The sequence below is a fragment of the Oncorhynchus masou genome, chromosome 16 (genome assembly GCF_036934945.1).
Source record: "Oncorhynchus masou masou isolate Uvic2021 chromosome 16, UVic_Omas_1.1, whole genome shotgun sequence".
In the NCBI taxonomy this organism is placed as follows: Eukaryota; Metazoa; Chordata; class Actinopteri; order Salmoniformes; family Salmonidae; genus Oncorhynchus; species Oncorhynchus masou.
Window position 1 is genome coordinate 8,121,683 of NC_088227.1, and position 20,015 is coordinate 8,141,697.

The 20,015-nt window shown below is 43.9% G+C and overlaps 2 protein-coding genes across 13 annotated transcripts in view; one reads left to right on the forward strand and one right to left on the reverse strand.

Annotated features, from left to right (window-relative positions):
- LOC135557410 (sorting nexin-14-like) overlaps positions 1–779 on the forward strand; it is a 30,040-nt gene extending 29,261 nt beyond the window's left edge. For 8 of the 12 annotated variants that reach the window (XM_064990649.1, XM_064990642.1, XM_064990650.1 and 5 more), the window contains one exon: positions 262–779. In XM_064990649.1, the coding sequence (XP_064846721.1) occupies positions 262–551 (290 nt within the window). In that variant the 3' untranslated portion in view covers positions 552–779. The remainder of the gene's footprint in view (positions 1–261) is intronic. The other 4 variants (XM_064990645.1, XM_064990646.1, XM_064990643.1 and 1 more) reach the window with 3 other exon arrangements.
- LOC135557414 (5'-nucleotidase-like) lies at positions 750–17,755 on the reverse strand. Its single transcript, XM_064990658.1, has 9 exons — positions 17,385–17,755; positions 8,893–9,115; positions 8,216–8,404; positions 6,891–7,088; positions 3,514–3,668; positions 3,314–3,422; positions 2,983–3,132; positions 2,563–2,763; positions 750–2,190 (listed from the first exon to the last, which is right to left on the reverse strand). The coding sequence occupies exons 1-9, from the start codon at positions 17,715–17,717 to the stop codon at positions 2,024–2,026; spliced, it is 1,725 nt and encodes a 574-aa protein (XP_064846730.1). The 5' UTR covers positions 17,718–17,755; the 3' UTR covers positions 750–2,023.
- Positions 17,756–20,015: the final 2,260 nt, after the last annotated feature.

The window sequence follows — 20,015 nt, forward strand, 5'->3', positions numbered from 1 at the left end:
TGGGCCCTGGTCAAAAGTAGTGCACTATAAAGGGAATTGGATGCCATTTTGGGACACAACCTTTGTCTGAACACTCCCTGATTTATCGGTTTCATTCTAATCTCTGGAAGCCTGGTCCTACTTTTGAAAGCATGTCCTGGCAGAAACGCTGCATGTTGAACAAGTGCAATGGCATCATCCATGGAAATAGTCATAATAATTTGATGGATTAAGTGGGCCTCCGTTGTACTGTATTGATGTCTTTGTCTTTTCACCTCATAGACTTTGTGGAAAAGTGCATCGGACAGGAGGCCAAATACGAGGGCATCAGGCTTCTCTTTGACGGTTTTCAGCAGCCCCTTCTTAACAAGCAGGTAAAGCCAAACAAGGAGACAATTTTCTCTGCAGCCAAGGTTTCATGGTGCATTATCTGTTTTCTCTCTTGTTTCTGTCCCTCAGATGACTTACGTTCTGATGGATATTGCTGTCGAAGAACTGTTTCCAGAGCTTGGCAAGGTAAATTCCTAAGAATCGGATACACAGGCCAACCATGTCTTTTCCAAACTATTTAGACACGCTTATTTATAAAGTAGGAAGCTACCAGGATGTAGTTTGTGTACCTTCCTGCGGATACCGTGATAATGTTGTCTATTCAGCAGGGACAGAGAGAGCCATCGGCCGATAGTAGCCAGTGGATGTAGATAACAGCACGCTTCCCTTCCCTGGAGTGAAAATTCCAATGTCTCTGAGATCATATCAACATTCCAATGTACAATAATAAAATATATTTATTGATTTTACTGGGTGGTCAAATGTCATATTTTATCTGGCTTAAATAATTCCTTGCTGGCTGCTGCACCGAGGTCCTTTCTTGATGTGTAAGAGGTCTTCCTCGACCGTAACTATGGTTTAATTTGTGTGCTGTAAAAATAGATGCAGGCTGCAGCAATGAGCTGAGACCTGTGGTTAAAGTCGGCTTCTCAGTTTTCTAAATTGAGGTGTCCTGCATATGACCTAATACGATTTCCATCTGCCCTCCCTTGGAATCTTGTTTCTCCCACTGTGGAAAGGAGATACATTCCATGGTAATTCCCAGTGCCAGCGGTGGGTGGAGATGAATGGCTGGCCCCTGTAAAGAATAAAGCCTTTGGGAGGTTGAGAGAGAATGTTCCCTTTCCTCAAATACTCCTGTGGCCTTAAACAGTTCTGATCAATGGTGAGAGCAGCAAAGCCACACCACTCACACCATTGAGTCAGAGGGATTTCATTGTTTCCTTTTTGAAACGCTACATTAGATGGAATGAGGCAGTGTACTTTCATTTTTTTTGCATGAGCGCTAGTTCAAGATCAGCTTTTAAATCACAAATATCTGCTAGACAAACATTGACATGTCTAAATGTACTACTACCAAGCTTATTTCAATATCACAACTAAGCCAAATAAAACATTTCACATTTACAAATTACAACTGAGAAACTCAATTTATGACCTCTGGTTCTCAATGTACTTCTTTGGATTTGAAACAAGCTAACCAACTTTAGAAACAGTAGTATAGCATTCATGACCATAGTAAAGAAATCTATAAATATTTACAAAAGGTTGACCAACTCATTTCTCCTCTCTGGTCCCAAAGAGCTTAAAAACAGAGCTTGTTGTTTGTATATCTTCTCCCATAAACTAATGCTGGTTAAGCAAGCATACGCTGCACAGTGCACACATTAAAACAGCCAGTGGTCATCTGTTAACATCTCTGTTGTAGTTTGCTTATGTTAGTACTGTATGTGGTACTATTATATAGACATAATTTGAGCAAGAGCTTGACAGCAGTTACTGTACATTAGACTTGACAAAGCAAAACCTGTCATCTAGAGTAGTCCAGTGTGTCATTTACAGTATTTATATAGAAATATCTAAGCGCCTTGTTAATGGATATTTCACCAATGTCCTTAATTTGTACTCTCACTAGACTAACTAGAGTTGAGCTCTTCCCTTGGATGCTGAGAAGAACACGTCCAATGGCGAGCTAGTGTTGCAGGCAGGGATCTCATAGGCTCCTAGACAGAGCCATCACCAGCCCTATGAGGATTAACAGAGTTGTGTGTCCAGATCCTCCTGAATTTGAGTTGGAAATCTTGATACGTCCTTCTACAGCTGGGTGCACCTTCTTCCTCTCAGTAATGTAGCTGGCCACCACTGAAATGTCCATGTCACCTGTAAGATAAACTATTTTCAACCCCCATGAACCAGTTAACCAACAACTTATCTGGTAAATAATAGTTGTGCAACAGAAAATGCTCAAGGGGTTCCTGTTCATGAAAGGAGCTCATCCCTAGAGATATCAGCGTCCCAAAAGGCACCCTGGCCAATTCCTTATTTAGTGGACTAAAGGGTTGGGGTCAATTACATTGCAGACAATTCAGGAAGTACACTGAAATTCCAACTTCAATTCTCTTAATGCTTTGAGGAAAATGTAGAATTTGGTTTACTTTCTGAATTGACCCCAATCCTGGTGCACTATACAGGGAATTGTTCGTCTCCAATGGCACCCTTAGTGTTCTAATCTATTCAATTCTGTGAGCTCACCACTGTCGTGTTTCAGCTTCTCCTCTTTGATCATGGAGAATCCGTCTCCTCCTTCCACCAAGTAGGAGGGCAGGACCACCTTGTATAGTCTGCTGTTGTCCAGTGGCTCATAGACGGGCACCCGGCAGTTCGTACAGAGCACACTGATACTCCTGGCACGCTCCCCTGGGGGCCTTGACATATCATACTCTACATGGAATCCTATTGAGATTATAGGAGTGAAATAAATTCAGTCCAAAACACTTGTCCTCATTCCTCTCCATGTAGTTTGACTAAGAGGGGAAAAGCTAAACAATAGTAAATTCAATGTAGGTGCACAGGTTCTTGGGGATAGATAGCTGGAGACAAGTGCCTGACGTCAACTGGTTTAGGTTACATTATGAACCTCTTTACCAAAGAAAATGAAATGCAGACTGATACCTGATACTTGAAGGAATTCCCCTGTGTTCCCTCCATATCTCCTGACAGAGTGCTCAAAAGCTTTCCTCAGAGTGGAGCCCTTCAGCTGCACCAGATCATAGGTGCCTCCAAACGGCAACACAGCAATCAGGTCTTCCATCGTGATGGAACCTAACAAAATACATTTCAATCAGTTTCCACATTTAGGGAGAAAAACACAAATGGCAAACAAGGCTGGTTTCCTAGACACAGATTAAGCCTTGTCCTGGACAACAAAAAAACAAGCTCAATGGAGAATCTCCATAGAATTTTCTGCTGTTGTCCAGGAAACAGCCCCATAAGGCAAATGCACCATTTCGGCTGCGTTCATCTATGGATGACCGTATTGATCCCCCTTGGACGATGCAGGAGCTGACATGGTTCCACTGAAGCTCATCTGCATATTTAATGTTGTGGTGTACCTACAGCAAAATAACAGGATTTCATCAGTAGGCTACAGACTGACCGAAAGGTACCAGGTTTGGGTAGCTGTCCTGGGTACTACTAACTCACCATAGCATCGCAGATTAGGTTTCCCAGGTTGCACTCTCGGAACCTGCACTCTTCAAACGTTCCATTGAGATACACCAGGGTCTCCCCCACATACTGGGAGGAGTAATTTGCCAGGGCCTTTTTCCACTCGTTTACGTCAGCAAGAATACTGGGGTCTGACAAGAGGAAATCAGATGCAGTTACTGGGTTAATTCGGTGCCTTTTGAGAAGTGTAACTTGGTTTCACCTCAATTTAACATTCGGTCATGATACATTTTAAAATGCCTTGTTTTCCCCATCTCAAGAGGTTAAATAAAATTACTATTGATGATAGAGACTTGTGACACGGGGAATGGAAGCTTGTGTGCAACGGAGTGTCAATTGAATGCAAGCTTCACAAAACACAGATTTAAAACATTTCTCGTTTATGGGTACCCAGCTAGCAATGGGGGGGGAAAAAATTCAAACACTTCGGCCCAAAACGAGACCTCTTCTGGGGGGCTGGAACTGATTGAGTCTGCCCAGAATCGGGTGTTGGACTTGGCCCGGAATCAAAATTAATGACTGCGCAGAATCGGCCCATTTCCATCTACTGGAAATTCAGTCAACTTTGCCGGCATTTTACCAGGATTGCCCCAGAAGCGTCCCGATGCAAATTTAAATGTATACAAAATTACCCAAATTTAGTCATTTAAATAACTATTATCCATTTTATGCATACAAATTATACCCATCCACCCAACAAAAAAAGTAGTCTGTCGGAGGAAACACCGTACACCTGGTGACCATGTCAGCGTGCATGCGCCTGGCCCGCCACAGGAGTCGCTACAGCACAAGGACATCCCGGCCGGCCAAACCCTCCCCTAACTCGGACGACTCCGGGCCAATTGTGCGTTGCCTCATGGGTCTCCTGGTCGTGACCGGCACGAGTATCAAACTAGCATCTTTGGCAAGCAGTTTGCACTGCGATGCATTGTCTTAGGGCGCTTCCCCACTCAGGAGGCTCCAGCCACAAAGTTAATGCGTATCAATTGCCTTACACAAAGCATCAAAATACTACTTAAAACAGGACTCTTAAAGAAATTAATTTGAAAATGAATTGTATTTTTTGATCAAACATTGAGAATGTATTTTTCTATTGAAATGTTATTTATATAAAGCAGCCCGTGTAATCATCTGCCAGAGAGTAGGTCCGAGCCCCAAGTAATACATTTGGGCCAGATAACTCGCACCGGAATGGGCCCGAGTTCAAATCCCTGCATCCTAACCATAAGCAATACTGCCCAAGGCGGCCCAGACTCAGGCCACATGATGTCGGCAGAGTCTGACTCTCAGCCAGAATCGGTCCAGATCCACTGTGGTAACTAGGTTGACATGTTATGCTTGGCCCGCTCAGTTTTCCACAAGAAAATGGCAAAAAAAAGAAAGAAAAAAAGTAGAACTTGCTCACCTGCTTTTACTCTGATTTGACTATTAGTTTCACCTTTTTAAAACGAGAGTTCAGTTCACCTTAAAATAAGGGTCAGATGTAAATGAATCACTAATCACATGAAATAGTAATCTTCAGAAGTGACTGTCAAAGAAAATAAATAACTAGGGCTTTACAATAGTGGTGAAACTTGGAGACAGTGGATTAAAATCTTCCTAGAAGTGACAGGTTTGACTGATGCTGAATTTTGGTACTTTAGCAAGCCTTTATTCATATTAAGTATTTATTGAATTCTCCATGTGACTATATTAAAGTGCACTTCATTTAACAGAACAGGCTTTTAAAATTCAATATCAAAGGTATTTTATTAGGATCCCCATTAGCTGTTGCAAAAGCAGCAGCTACTCTTCCTGGGGTCCACACAAAACATAATACAGATCATTATACAAGAACAGCTCATGGACAGAACTACATTTTTTTTTAAGTCACATGTAGCCTACATATCAATGCAGACACAAACTATCTAGGTCAAATAGGGGAGAGGCGTTGGGCCACGAATTATTGCTTTATCTTAAACCGCAAAACTGTTTTTTTTTTATTTGAGCAATATGAGATGGAAGGAAGTTCCATGCAATAATAATATGTACGTTTTCTTGACTTTGTTCTGGATTTGGGGACTAAGAAAAGACCCCTTGTGGCATGTCTGGTGGGATAAGTGTGTGTCAGAGCTGTGTGTAAATTGACTAGGCAAACAATTTGGGAATTTCAACATTAATGTTTCTTTCCTAGATATAGCCACTTTTTTTGTGATCACTGCATCCAATGGGTACGGGTACAGCTTTAGCGCAAAGTTCTACAGTATTAGTAAAAATATGATCGATACATGTGGATGATCTTGTTCGTGTAGTGGTTGATTAATAACCTGAACCAGATTACAGACACTGGTTACAGTGAGAAGCTTCCTCTTGAGCGGACAGCTTGATGAAAAATCAGGTCCCCAAGGAAGTAGACCTCTCGGTTTACATACACTATCAAGCATTTCACATATTATTTAGATACTGACTGATGGCCTATAGCAACACCCCCAAAGAAAGGGCTTTAGATGTGCCAAGTGAACCTGCAACCACAACACTTCAATAACACTTGACATAAGATCTTCTCTAAGCATTACAGGGATATGGCTCTGAATATATACAGCAACTCCTCCCCCACAAGCATTTCTGTATCTTCTATAAATGTTATATCCTTGTATTGCTACTGATGCATCAAATTAATTATCTAAGCGGTGGCTAATACATGACTGTTATCTGATACAAAGTTATTGATTTCATGAACCTTATATGGCTACATATCAATATGGGCTATTTTCAGCCTTTTCCTGGGTAGCTTATCAGAGACATAATATTAAAGGGACGCAAAAGGCACTAAAATTGTGGAACAACCCAACTATATAAAGTTGAATAATACTTTTATATATTAAAGTTATACTGATAGTGGTACTGAAACCGACGTAGTCTTCACATTAAAATTCTAATAAATAGCAGATTGGTAACAGTGAACTCATGCTTAAGCGAAACACATTCTCATTGAATTAGTAAATATGAAATAAAAGCTTGAAGTAGAAGGTCAATGGTATGTGTCCACAGTAATGTTCAGTAGTGTTCTCCACCAGACATTCAAATAATTACAAAACATAGAACAGTATCACCATGCTACACAAAGTCGAGAACCAAACGTGCTATTTTCACACTTCACAAGTGATAAGATAAACAGTAGCACTGCTGATGCAAACGGATGCCCATTTCACTGTGTAGGTCCGAAATGGCACCCTATTTCCTATACTGCTTTTGATAAGGGCCAATAGGCTCTGTTCAAAAGTAGTGGACTATATACGGTAGAGAATAGGGTGCCATTTAAGACACACTTACTGGCAACTTCATCTCATTTTACTCAGTAGTACTGTACTCACCCTCTGGTACAGAGCTGTCCAGCAGGATGGGGTTGCCTGTGGACTGGACCACATTGCCAGCCTCATCAAATGCCACCTTGAGGTAACCCAGATATTTCCCAAACGCAAAGGCCTGCACCACAGGGACGTCCCGCCCATCCTCTGATTTCACCATGACGGGGTAAGGACCTGCCGGAACCTCAGAGGAAGGTTTCTCTCCTATCGAAACAGTGAATTGTAAACAATGGAATTAAATTAATGTTTTTCCATTTCAAGCATCAGTTGCATTGTAATCATGCTTAAGAAAACAGCCTTAGCAATTAAACAATGCCTAAATAACTGTGAATGCATTAAGATATCAACTGGGTTTCAATTAGCTGCTGTGTAACAGAATGAATCCAGGCCATCGACCCCTTGGATTCTTATGTTCTTACTTTCCCACCACATCAGCCTGAACTACACTGACTTTCCAGGCAGAATTACTGAACAAAGGGCTTACTGTTTGTGGTTTAGTAAACTGTTCTAAAGTGTAGGCCTCACATCAAAGGGAATCCTTATAGCCATCACAGAGTCCTCGCTCTTTAAAAAAAGAAAAAGCAGCATAGCATAGGTACTGAACTTGCAAGCATGGGAACCAGTCAGTGCACTGATTCTAACCAATATGAATCATGGCTGCTGTTGTGGAAAAAGCTCAGCACGGCACAAGCTAACTGTGGCTAAATCCCAAATGACACCCTAATCTCTTTGTAGGGAGTGCCATTTGGGACGCATCCATAAAACAAAAGGCCAGGATCGGCATCAGGTAAGACAGGTGGCAGATACTCATTGTTCCAGCTTTTTGATATTGCACTAATTAAGGATGTGGATCCCTCAAATCACAGACCAAGAGCTGCTGAGGCATAAAGTAATACACTGCCTGTGTGGTAAAAACAGCATGGTGTGGTTGTTGGTTGAGTTATTAGTAAGCCTTCTTCCTTCAGGACTGAAGGCAGAATTTATGTGCTTGTTGTTTTGGAGTTTCTATGGTGCTGTGGTTAGAGTGAGACCACTGATGCTTCCAATTATATTTCCAGTCTGTTTTTCCATTATATGATTTCATGGTTGGATCGCTTGTAAGGAAGGAAAACTGAAGACATCCATGGACACATGTTCAGTTCGGGAATCAACTGTAGTTTCCACAATTCCTTACAAAAACTTATGACAGTTAAAAATGATGGTGTTAGGATGAAATACAATCAGAGATTGTAACCTCGTCACCAAGCTCAGAGAGAGCCCAGGCTGGCAGATGCAATTACTATGATTGTAAATATTAAACAGTAGTCTGTGGTAAACACTGCATACCGTACCCGTGTACAGAAATGTGTTGCTGTGTCCTCCAATGACCACATCCACGCCCTTCACCCTTCTGGCTATTTCTTTGTCCGTAACGAAGCCAGAGTGACCGAGGGCGATGATCTTGTTGACCCCCAAGGTGATGAGTTTGTCGACCTGGGGCTGAAGGGCATCAATCTCGTCCTCAAACACTAAGTTAGGTCCTGCAACAGAATGAGGAACAAAAATACATTTTATATAAGGGAAATTATTTAAATGTTTCCCAAACTTAGTCCTTATGACCCCAAGTGGTGCACATTTAGTTTTTTGCCCTAGCACTACACAGCTGATTCAAATGATCAAAGCTTGGCGATTAGTTAATTATTTGAATCAGCTGTGTAGTGCGATGGCAAAAAACAAAACGTGCACCACTTGCGGTCCCGACGACCGAGTTTGAGAAACCCTGATCTAGAGGAAGGCATTAAAATCATAGTGTAAATATTGGAAGCAAACATGAAGCAACCTTGACAGAGCAATCAATATGGATTATTGTGACGAGAGTAGGAGAGGAGCGAATGCATGAATATGAAACTGAATAGAGGGAGAATAAAAGGATTGAGAAGAGAAGGAAGATACATTAAGAGGGGGGGGGGGGGTGAGGAGAAGCTAAAACTTCAATCAAAACCTTAATCAAGTCAAAACATAATTGTACCCGTTTGTGACAGGGCAGGTGTTTCCTTTGAAGTGTATCCAACCACGCCCACTTTCTGAGAGCCAACATCAAATATCTTATATGGGAAATAAAGCCCGCTGATGTGTGGGGCAAGTGTGTCATCTGCTTTGATGTTAGCACTGAGGACTGTGCACTTCACCTCCTGGAGAAACGGCTTGATAAGTCCCTCCACGTTATTGTCAAACTCATGATTCCCCAGAGCCTATAAAGTTACAAACAAAGGCAAAGGTCAACCACAATATTTCCCGATTAACAACAATGTTCAACCAACCATACTGTTCTGGTGTTATTGTGCTGCCAAGTGCATTTTAGATGAGTTTATCTAATGTTTTTCTTCATCTAATTGCCACGTAAGTGCATGTCCACTAACAACTGATGGGAAAAAAATAATCTATTATTTGTTTTATACATAACTAATTAGCGTCCTCCTGGGGTAGGCTTCCTGACCATATTATGAACATGGCTTCAATTTTTCCCAGACAATGTCACACTGAGAATTGAAGACCTTTGTCTGGACTTGTCTTGTCCACCACATTGACACCTTGCTCCAGGCTCCTTGTCCCTTGTACGTCACAGATTAATACACCGCGGAGTACCCTATCCCTAAAGACCCTACGGAAAATATATCTCTACACACCAGGGTGCATCCCAAATGGCACCCTGTTCTTATTCTCTTTATAGTGTACTACTTTTAACAAAAAGGCCCCTGGTCAAACGTAGTGCACTGTATAGGGCAGGGTACTTATCTCTTACCCTATGGCGGTCCGGAGCCTGCTGGCTTTCTGTTCTACCTGATAATTCAATCTAATCAAACTGTCACATGCGCCGAATACAACAGGTGTAGACCTTACCGTGAAATGCTTACTTACAAGCCCTTAATCAACAGTGCAGTTCAAGAAGAGTTAAGAAAATATTTACCAAATAAACTAAAGTAAAAAATAAAACAAGTAACAATAAAATAACAATAACGAGGCTATGTATAGGGGGTACTGTAACCAAGTCAGTGTGCGGGGTTACAGGTTTGTTGATGTAATTTGTACATTTAGGTAGGGGTGAAGTGACTGTGCATAGATAATAAACTTTGAGTAGCAGCAGTGTACAAAACAAATGGGGGGGGGGGGTCAATGTAAATAGTTGGTGGCCATTTGATTAATTGTTCAGCAGTCTTATGGCTTGGGGTTAGAAGCTGTTAAGGAGCCTTTTGGTCCTAGACTTGGCGCTCCGGGACCACTCGACGTGCGGTATCAGAGAAAACAGTCTATGACGTGGGTGACTGGAGTCTCTGATCATTTTATGGGCTTTCCTCTGACACCGCCTATTATATAGGTCCCGGATGGCAGGAAGCTTGGTCCCAGTGAAGCTGTTAAGGAGCCTTTTGGTCCTAGACTTGGCGCTCCGGTACCACTTGACGTGCGGTATCAGAGAAAACAGTCTATGACGTGGGTGACTGGAGTCTCTGATCATTTTATGGGCTTTCCTCTGACACCACCTGGTATATAGGTCCTGGATGGCAGGAAGCTTGGCCCCAGTGATGTACTGGGCCATACGCACTACCCTCTGTAGCACTTCACGGTCAGATGCCGAACAGTTGTCATTCCAGGTGGTGATGCAACCGGTCAGGATGCTCTCGATGGTGCAGCTGTAGAACTTTTTGAGGATCTGGGGTCCCATGCCAAATCTTTTCAGTCTCCTGAGGTGGAAAAGGTTTTGGTGGGCCCTCTTCACGACTGTCTTGTTATGTTTGGACCATGATAGTTAGTTGGTGATGTGGACACCAAGGAAGCTTTCAACCTGATCCACTACAGCCCCGTCAATGAGAATGGGGGCCTGTTCGGCCCGCTTTTTCCTGTAGTCTAAGATCAGCTCATTTGTCTTGCTCACATTGAGGAAGAGGTTGTGGTCCTGGCACCACACTGCCAGTTCTCTGACCTCCTCCATATAGGCTGTCTCATCATTATCATTGATCAGGCCTACCACTGTTGTGTCGTCAGCAAACTTAATGATGGTGTTGGAGTCGTGCTTGGCCATGCAGTCGCGGGTGAACAGGGAGTACAGAAGGGGCCCCAGTACTGAGGAGCAGCGTTGCAGACGTGTTGTTGCCTAACCTTATCACCTGTGGGCGGCCCGTCAGGAAGCCCGGGATCCAGTTGAAGAGGGAGGTGCTTAGTCCCAGGGTCCTTGCTTAGTGATGAGCTTTGTGGCCACTATGGTGTTGACCGCTGAGCTGTAGTCAATGAACAGCACTCTCACATCGGTGTTCCTTTTGTCCAGGTGGGAAAGTGTGGAGTGCGATTGAGTGCGTCATCTGTGGATCTGTTGGGGCGGTATGCGAATTGGAGTGGATCTAGGGTATCCGGGAGGATGCTGTTGATGTGAGCCATGACCAACCTTTCAAAGCACTTCAAGGCTACCGACATGAGTGCTACGGGGTGGTAATCATTTAGGCAGGTTACCTTCACTTCCTTGGGCACAGGGACTATGGTGGTCTGCTTGAAACATGTAGGTATTACAGACTTGGTCAGGGAGAGGTTGAAAATGTCAATGAAGACACTTGCCAGTTGGTCGGCGCATACTTTGAGTACATGTCCTGATAATGCTTCTGGCCCTGCAGCTTTGTGAATGTTGACCTGTTTGAAGTTGTTACGTTCCCCAGTTTCTGTGTTGTAGTTTGTGTATTTGAGTGTGTTTCAGGAGACGGCTTCCTGAAATCCCCCAGCAGCTGATTGGTCAACTCCACGATTATTTGGAGAACTGACCCCGCCCCCTCGTCAGGATGCAGCTGTTTCCAATTTCCAATGCCTTCTGAAGCTATAAAAGCCAGTGTTCTGCTGTTCAAGAGAGCGATTGATTGCGATATAGATCATTGCTGAGAGAGAAGGTTGACTGACTGAGGGTTCTAGCATGTTGGTCGTTGGTATGTACTATGTTAGTTGGTGGTGGTGGTGGTGGTAGCAACAGCTTTGGTGTATTTGTTGCTTTGTCAGAGCTTCTTTAATGGCCTGAGTTATTTTTTTTCCCTCAGTTTTGTTGTAAAGTGGATTGTTTAATATTCTGTTTCATTTGTTCCCAGGGGGAAGGGGAAGGCACCTAGGGAGTGCTTAGGCAAGAGGCCCGTGGGCATGCATATACCCGTAGTATATTCACCGTCTTGGCACACTAGATAAGACCTGGGCGGACCACCCCCTGTATTTTAGTAGGGCACCAGGTGGTGCCAAATTAGGTAAGTAGTGGGTAGACAGGTAAGGTAGGACAGGGGGCTTTGAGATTTACTATCTTTGCTTTGGTTCCGTCCAGCCCTTTTTCCCCATATTACCGTGTGAAGGAATAAATTCCTAGTAAACGGTAAATTCTATGCCTTTGTCATCCTTACTCACACCTACAGTCCATACCTCTTTCACTTCACGGAGAGTTGAGTTGTAGCAGGGTGTTGCGTTCCCTCATAGAGGCGTGCGTAACAGAAGGTCTTGCTCACATCGGCTACCGAGTCTTATCACAGTCGTCCGGAACAGCTGGTGCTCTCATGCATGCTTCAGTGTTAATTGCCTTGAAGCGAGCATAAAAGGCATTTAGCTGGTCTGATTGATGCTGCCCAGTGACGCGAACCTATCTGGATTTCCCTTTGTAGTCCTTAATAGTTTTCAAGCCCTGCCACATCCGACAAGCGTCAGAGCCTGTGTAGTAAGATTCAATCTTAATCCTGTGTTGACGCTTTGCATGTTTGATGGTTCATCTGAGGGTGTAGTGGGATTTCTTAGAAGCTTAGTTTCTGCTTGTAAACAGGAATCAGGATAGAATCAGTCAGATTTTCCAAATGGAGGGCGGGGGAGAGCTTTGTATGCATCTCTGTGTGTGGAGTAAAAGTCTAGAGTTTTTTTGTTTTTTTCCCCCTCTGGTTGCACGTGACATGCTGGTAAAACTGATTTAAGTTTGCCTGCATTAAAGTCAAAGCCACACCCATCCCACCCGCGTTAGAAGTTCAAAATGAGAACGTGTAGGCCAGGGCTCTCCAACCCTGTTCCTGGAAAACTAACGTTCTATAGGGCTGTGGTCCAAACACTTAAGACACACCCACTTACCCTCGCCTTATGCCCTTGGGGGAATCTCCATCGCCATCTTGGAGGGTGTTCCAAATGATTAGCCAAGCAAGGGAAGTTTGCAAAGTAAGCCCCTCAGTCCTCGTTTTCAGTCGGCTTTGCGAGTGTACAATTATGTTCACTCCGGGCCTGAAACGCCCCATAATTTAATCCGCGACAATGGTACCTCCACTAAGAAAAGTCTGCGAAAACTTAAACATCAATGGAGCAGTCAACATGCAAGTGTAAGTAAAAACAAATGCCAATAAGTTAGAAAAGTTTGTTTTTGTTTGGTTATCTTTTGGAAAGTGTAGAAATAAAACATTTTCCTTCAGAAGTTCTAGCTGGGCAGGCTAACGTCAGTTAGCTAATTTATTTGCTCGTTATACGTATATTAATAATTACATATTTAATATAAGTAGACATGCACTCATAATTGACTGTAGCGCAAGTTACCAGTGGCTGAAAACGCAATCGGAGGGATGAACGAGTGGTAAATTTCCGGCCAAGGGTGGATAATTTAAAAATAAATCCTTCCTTCCTACCTCGCCCCCTTGCGAGCAGTGTGTACTTGTCAAACGTCATCAGAAGTGTCCACTTAATTTAAAAATATTAAAAATATTTATAAACCGGGTGGTTCGAGCGCTGAATGCTGATTGGCTGACAGCTGTGGTATAACAGACCATATACCACGGGTATGACAAAACATGCATTTTACTGCTCTAATTACATTGGTAACCAGTTTATAATAGCAATAAGGCAGCTCAGGGGTTTGTGGCATATGGCTAAGGGCTGTATCCAGGCACTGTTGTGTTTGAGAACAGCCCTTAGCCATGGTATTTTGGCCATATACCACATATTGGCCATATATTGCTTAAATATACACTGCTCAAAAAAATAAAGGGAACACTTAAACAACACAATGTAACTCCAAGTCAATCACACTTCTGTGAAATCAAACTGTCCACTTAGGCAGCAACACTGATTGACAATAAATTTCACATGCTGTTGTGCAAATGGAATAGACAACAGGTGGAAATTATAGGCAATTAGCAAGACACCCCCAATAAAGGAGTGGTTCTGCAGGTGGGGACCACAGACCACTTCTCAGTTCCTATGCTTCCTGGCTGATGTTTTGGTCACTTGAATGCTGGCGGTGCTTTCACTCTAGTGGTAGCATGAGACTGAGTCTACAACCCACACAAGTGGCTCAGGTAGTGCAGCTCATCCAGGATGGCACATCAATGCGAGCTGTGGCAAGAGGGTTTGCTGTGTCTGTCAGCGTAGTGTCCAGAGCATGGAGGCGCTACAAGGAGACAGGCCAGTACATCAGGAGACGTGGAGGAGGCCGTAGGAGGGCAACAACCCAGCAGCAGGACCGCTACCTCCGCCTTTGTGCAAGGAGGAGCAGGAGGAGCACTGCCAGAGCCCTGCAAAATGACCTCCAGCAGGCCACAAATGTGCATGTGTCTGCTCAAACGGTCAGAAACAGACTCCATGAGGGTGGTATGAGGGCTCGACATCCACAGGTGGGGGTTGTGCTTACAGCCCAACATCGTGTAGGACGTTTTTCATTTGCCAGAGAACACCAAGATTGGCAAATTCGCCACGGGCGCCCTGTGCTCTTCACAGATGAAAGCAGGTTCACACTGAGCACATGTGACAGTCTGGAGACGCTGTGGAGAATGTTCTGCTGCCTGCAACATCCTCCAGCATGACCGGTTTGGCGGTGGGTCAGTCATGGTGTGGGGTGGCTTTTCTTTGGGGGGCCGCACAGCCCTCCAGGGGCTCGCCAGAGGTAGCCTGACTGCCATTAGGTACCGAGATGAGATCCTCAGACCCCTTGTGAGACCATATGCTGGTGCGGTTGGCCCTGGGTTCCTCCTAATGCAAGACAATGCTAGACCTCATGTGGCTGGAGCGTGTCAGCAGTTCCTGCAAGAGGAAGGCATTGATGCTATGGACTGGCCCGCCCGTTCCCCAGACCTGAATCCAATTGAGCACATCTGGGACATCATGTCTTGCTCCATCCACCAACTGTCCAGGAGTTGGCGGATGCTTTAGTCCAGGTCTGGGAGGAGATCCCTCAGGAGACCATCCGCCACCTCATCAGGAGCATGCCCAGGCGCTGTAGGGAGGTCAAACAGGCACGTGGAGGCCACACACACTACTGAGCCTTATTTTGACTTGTTTTAAGGACATTACATCAAAGTTGGATCAGCCTGTAGTGTGGTTTACCACTTTAATTTTGTGTGACTCCAAATCCAGATCTACATGGGTTGATAAATTTGATTTCCATTGATAATTTGTGATTTTTGTCAGCACATTCAACTATGTAAAGAAAAAAGTATTTAAGAATATTTCATTCATTCAGATCTAGGATGTGTTATTTTAGTGTTCCCTTTATTTTTTTGAGCAGTGTATCATAAGAATGTGGTACTGGTAATGTTGAGAACCCTGACTGATTTAAGTATGTGGAGTCAAACAGGACCAGAACATCTTGTGCTTTCTCAGTTAGACAGGAGACAGCTTCCTGCTGTAGATGAACAACCCAGAACGGTGTTTGCCTCAGTATCTTGCTTCAATCAGTTTATTCCAGTTCAGAATAAAAATGACTTGTATTTTGACAGCAACGGATCCAACCTAGACTTGTTTCCAACAATTTCTACAGTAAGATGTACAGTAGGCTTGATCATTTTTCATCTTCAGTTGTACTGTTACTTAGGGTTGAGCTATCAGTAGCTAGCTCACTCGCTTTGCCTCACGTTAGCTATTAGCTGTGTAGAAGGCCAGGGGACTGTTTGAAAGAGAAACTCTCTCATATACTACTGAGACAGTACTCCCTTATTTCTGCTTATCACCTTTTTATAAAATGACAACAATGCCTTGCTGGCTTACCTACTTTCCACTGTCGAAACACTGTTTCCTGACGCATTGTGCCCTGTTCTGAAAGAATTCCCTAGGTATACCGCCATGCTGTGGATAGTCAGGACGTGTCATTATAGGATTTTTTTCGTTTTCATTGACTCATTAAGTAACTAAGCACTTCCCCGCACAAATCACATTGAGGGATCTCCTCGTTAAATTCTCAAAGTTTGTATGAAAGAGAAACTCATCGGTTTATTGCCTTTTCGTGACGATTGAGCTCAGTCAGAACTTGTTGCTAGCATGAGTCAATTTGGGGAGTGGCAATGACAAGTCAGTGGCTGACAGCGCATCTGCTGTTAAACGACAGCGCTGCAGCTTGTCACCGAGTGAACGTCGTGAACACTCAAGAAAAAAAGATCTGGTAAACCCCGAAGCACACCGGCAGCTGCCATACTGAACAGAGACCGCAGTTGCACTTGGCCAAATAAATTCACTAACTAATTATACATGTACTATGACACGTCGCGACCTATACTTTAAGAAAGGCGGTGTTAGACTTTTCCAATCATTGTTGAGATCTGATATTCTGCAAAGTGCAAGAGGAGAGGTAGGCCAGACAATATCAACCAATCACATTTCTCAAATCCTTTCGGGGTAAATTCCAGCTACGCATGGAGAGGACAGTTCGACCTAACAATAACACTTACAAAACGCGTGCTTGTGACGAAGAGCTACCTAAGTAACTGAAAGATGGTATATAAGGTAATTTCTTCAAATTAGTGAGGGTAGCTAATTAGTTGATCAATCATCATTTTCCGCTACTTCACTCAATCCCGTTTTAAAAATGATAATTTCCTAACACCAACCAGAAAATGTTTCTTTGGCCACATATTTCCAGATTTTCATAAAACAGCCACACATGGGGGCAAGATTCTGCGTCACTAAGTTTTGCCCGAGGCAAATGAGTAGGCTAGTCTTGGTGCGCTTCAATTAGCTCGTTCAATACAGCTGAGCAGGGGTTGCGTCGCACCGCCACTTCTCACAATTGTGGTCCTTTAGTAAAGTTTGATCAAAGTTGAATCAATGTCTTGGAAGATCATAATGATTCATTAGTATTCAACATATCGGATACAAACTTAACAGCATAGTATAACGTTACTTTTACACCAAAAACACCACCTCAGTTGTGAGATTTTAGGATGGTTAGCTAGATAGCTGCATAAAAATACTGGAAGGTTAAAACCATCTGCTCTAATTTGCTCACAAATTCTAAATGCCGATATTCCCATGAAACTGGCATGCAGATGCAGTTTGGACGTTTCACCGTAAAACGTGAAGAATTATCATTCACGATTGACAGTGATGGCCTATTTTGAAATAGTGATACAGTGTCCGGAGAATGTCGTGCCAAATCATTCTGTTGTCCCGCATATGGGTATTTTAAATGTGGTCACCCAGAGAGCATCCTCCGTTATGAAATGATACAGTTGCCCACATTAATATTCAACTGGAATGATGTGAACTGCTTACCATCGCATCGTAGCCAAGTTTATTCATAAAATAGGCAGCCTCGGCTCCCTTATATACATTAAACCAAACGGTTCCCTGAAATTGGTCGCCTGCGTCCAGCAACATCACGTTCTTCTCCCGGCTCCGGATCTCCTGTATTTTCGTAAACCTCCTTGCCACACCGGCAAAACACGGAGGCTTGTTGCATTTGCCGTAACTGTTGCTCGTCTCCTCAACCCTTGCGTGGACGTCGTTGGTGTGAAGCAGGGTGAGTTCCCACGCTTCCACAGTAGAAACATGACTACAGATGCAGAGGTAGAGTAGAAGACCCTTCATAGACCCACTCACTGCCATCTTGTCGTTGACAGCGCACTGTATTAGAACACAGAAGTTCACCCGTACATTGACTGCACCAGAAGGCGTGGACAAAAGAAGGGGTGTTCTTCTCCAATCGTAGCATATCATTTACATAGCTTGGGTTGGTTTATGTTTACAGTGTGCAGTAACTTGACAAGCAATGCCCACACGCAATTCGATTACTTTCAACCTAATAAAAGGTGTACAGCCATGCACAAACGCAACAAAGTTATACAGCCCACTCAACCATCGCATTGAACAGGTACAACTCTGGGTGACGACATCATCAAACGTCAAGGCCAATGCTAATAATAACCATGGACACATGAATAGTAATCATACTATATTGCAGGTAAGTACAATAACATATTCAATGTAATTATTTATATAATGTCCACACTATAACACTTATCCCCCCTTAATTTCAATCCCCCGGTGAGGAAAGAACATATGATTAACAAGTAAACCCCATCAGTGTTTTCTTTTCAACATTTTAGAACTTCTGCTAGTGTTACTGTAAATGTAAACAAACGAAAATTGACAGTCCTTATTTATTTTCCACTAAGTCTGCTGTTCCAAACAAACACTAACACCACAAGCCTCTTCGTCTCAACCAAAGAGTTCGTCTTTCAGGAGGCTCGTGACGACGCTATGATCTGGTGTGCAACAACACACGGGTATAAGCCGTGTTCCAGTGGAGCTGGGTCTGAGGCCACAGGAGCTGGTTGGGTGTTTGTTAGAGGAAGTCCACTGAATGTTCCTCGTGAACTGTTTCCTGTGGCGTTTCCACTTGTATACTACCACCCGTAGCTGTTCTGTCTGAAAACATGGCATTTTCTTTGTCATAGCGCAGGTGAATGTGATCCCGGTGTCTGCGCATGAATCGACTATCAGTCAGTTTGACCACAAAGGAGACTGGGCCACTCTTGACTCAGAATGGTACTTGGCAACCAAAGTTGGCTGCTTGTGAAGTTGCGGATGTAGACAGTGTCATTGGGTTTTAAATGTCTCTCCCTCACGAGGTGGTCATGTCTTTCTTTTTGTTTCTCCTGCTTCCATTCCACTCGTGCTTTGATGTCTGGACATAGTACATCCAGGTGAGCTTTTTGCTTTCTGCCCATCAATATCTCAGCTGGAGCCTGTCCTGTTTGTGGTATGATGCAGTACTGGAACTGAGAGAGCTTAGTTGTAATGGTTCCCCCAGTCATCTTTTCGAGCCCCTCTTTCAGTGTCTGCACAGCCTGCTTTAAGCTGCTTGAGGCCGGATGAAATGGCGCACTCGGACATGGCAAATCCTGTTTTTCCGCATGAATTCTTGGAACAAATCACAGGTAAAGGTGGCATTGTCGGACACGAGAGTCAAGCAGACCATAGGTTACAAACGCCTGCCGAAGCTTTTCGATGGTTGTGATGTTGCTCATGATGTGAGCCTCCAGCCACTTGGAGTGTGCGTCCACCATGACAAAGAACATGTGGCCCACAAAAGGGGCCTGCAAAGTCTATGTGCAGCCTGGCCCATGGGTGATCAGGCCACTCACACAGATGGAGTGGCGCCATCTAAAGGGTTGATCTGGCACTCAGAACATGATTTCACTTTGTTTTCTATTTCCTGATCCATGTTAGGCCACCATATGTAAGATCTGGCTAAACCTTTCATCCGGCAGGCACCCGGGTGAGCCTCATGGATCTCATCCATGACTTGTGAACGGCCAGGGGGTGGAACAACCACTCTGTACCCCCAGAGTATGCAGTCATCCTGCACACTCAGCTCTGTTTTGCACTTGGCATAAGGTCTCAGTCCATCATCCTCTATTACAGGAGGCCAGCCTTGCATAAGGAATCTTTGCACTAGGGCCAGGATAGGATCCCGGTCTGTCCATTGTTTGATCTGTTTGGAATTTACAGGTGAGTTTGACAATCTCTCCATTAGGAAAATTGTCTCGGGAGGCACCACAGTTGTGGCGGGCATCTCTGGTAGCGGGTGACGTCTGAACGCATCTGCGTTTGCATTGTCCTTCCTCACTCTGTACACGATAGTGTACCGGTAAGCTGACAGTGTGATGGCCAAGCGCTGAAGCCATGGGAGGAATGCATCTTGATTCACTGAAAAGGCTCATCAGTGGTTGGTGGTCAGTGCATATGGTGAAATGACGACCGCAGAGGTACTGATGGAAGCGTTTCACAGCTAAAACTATGGCCAGACCTTCCTTGTCTAACTGTGAATAACCCTTCTCAGCACTCGTCAGCGTGCGTGTGGCGAATCAAATGGGTTTCTCTGACCCGTCCTCCATCTGA

Excerpts from the sequence above, each read along its gene's own strand:
- LOC135557414 (XM_064990658.1), bottom strand. The coding sequence starts at position 17,717 with ATGGCAGTGAGTGGGTCTATGAAGGGTCTTCTACTCTACCTCTGCATC. Across the intron at positions 9,116-17,384 it reads AACTTGGCTACGATGCGATG|GCTCTGGGGAATCATGAGTT; the intron begins GTAAGCAGTTCA and ends GTAACTTTATAG. Across the intron at positions 7,089-8,215 it reads CAACACATTTCTGTACACGG|GAGAGAAACCTTCCTCTGAG; the intron begins GTACGGTATGCA and ends CTGTTTCGATAG.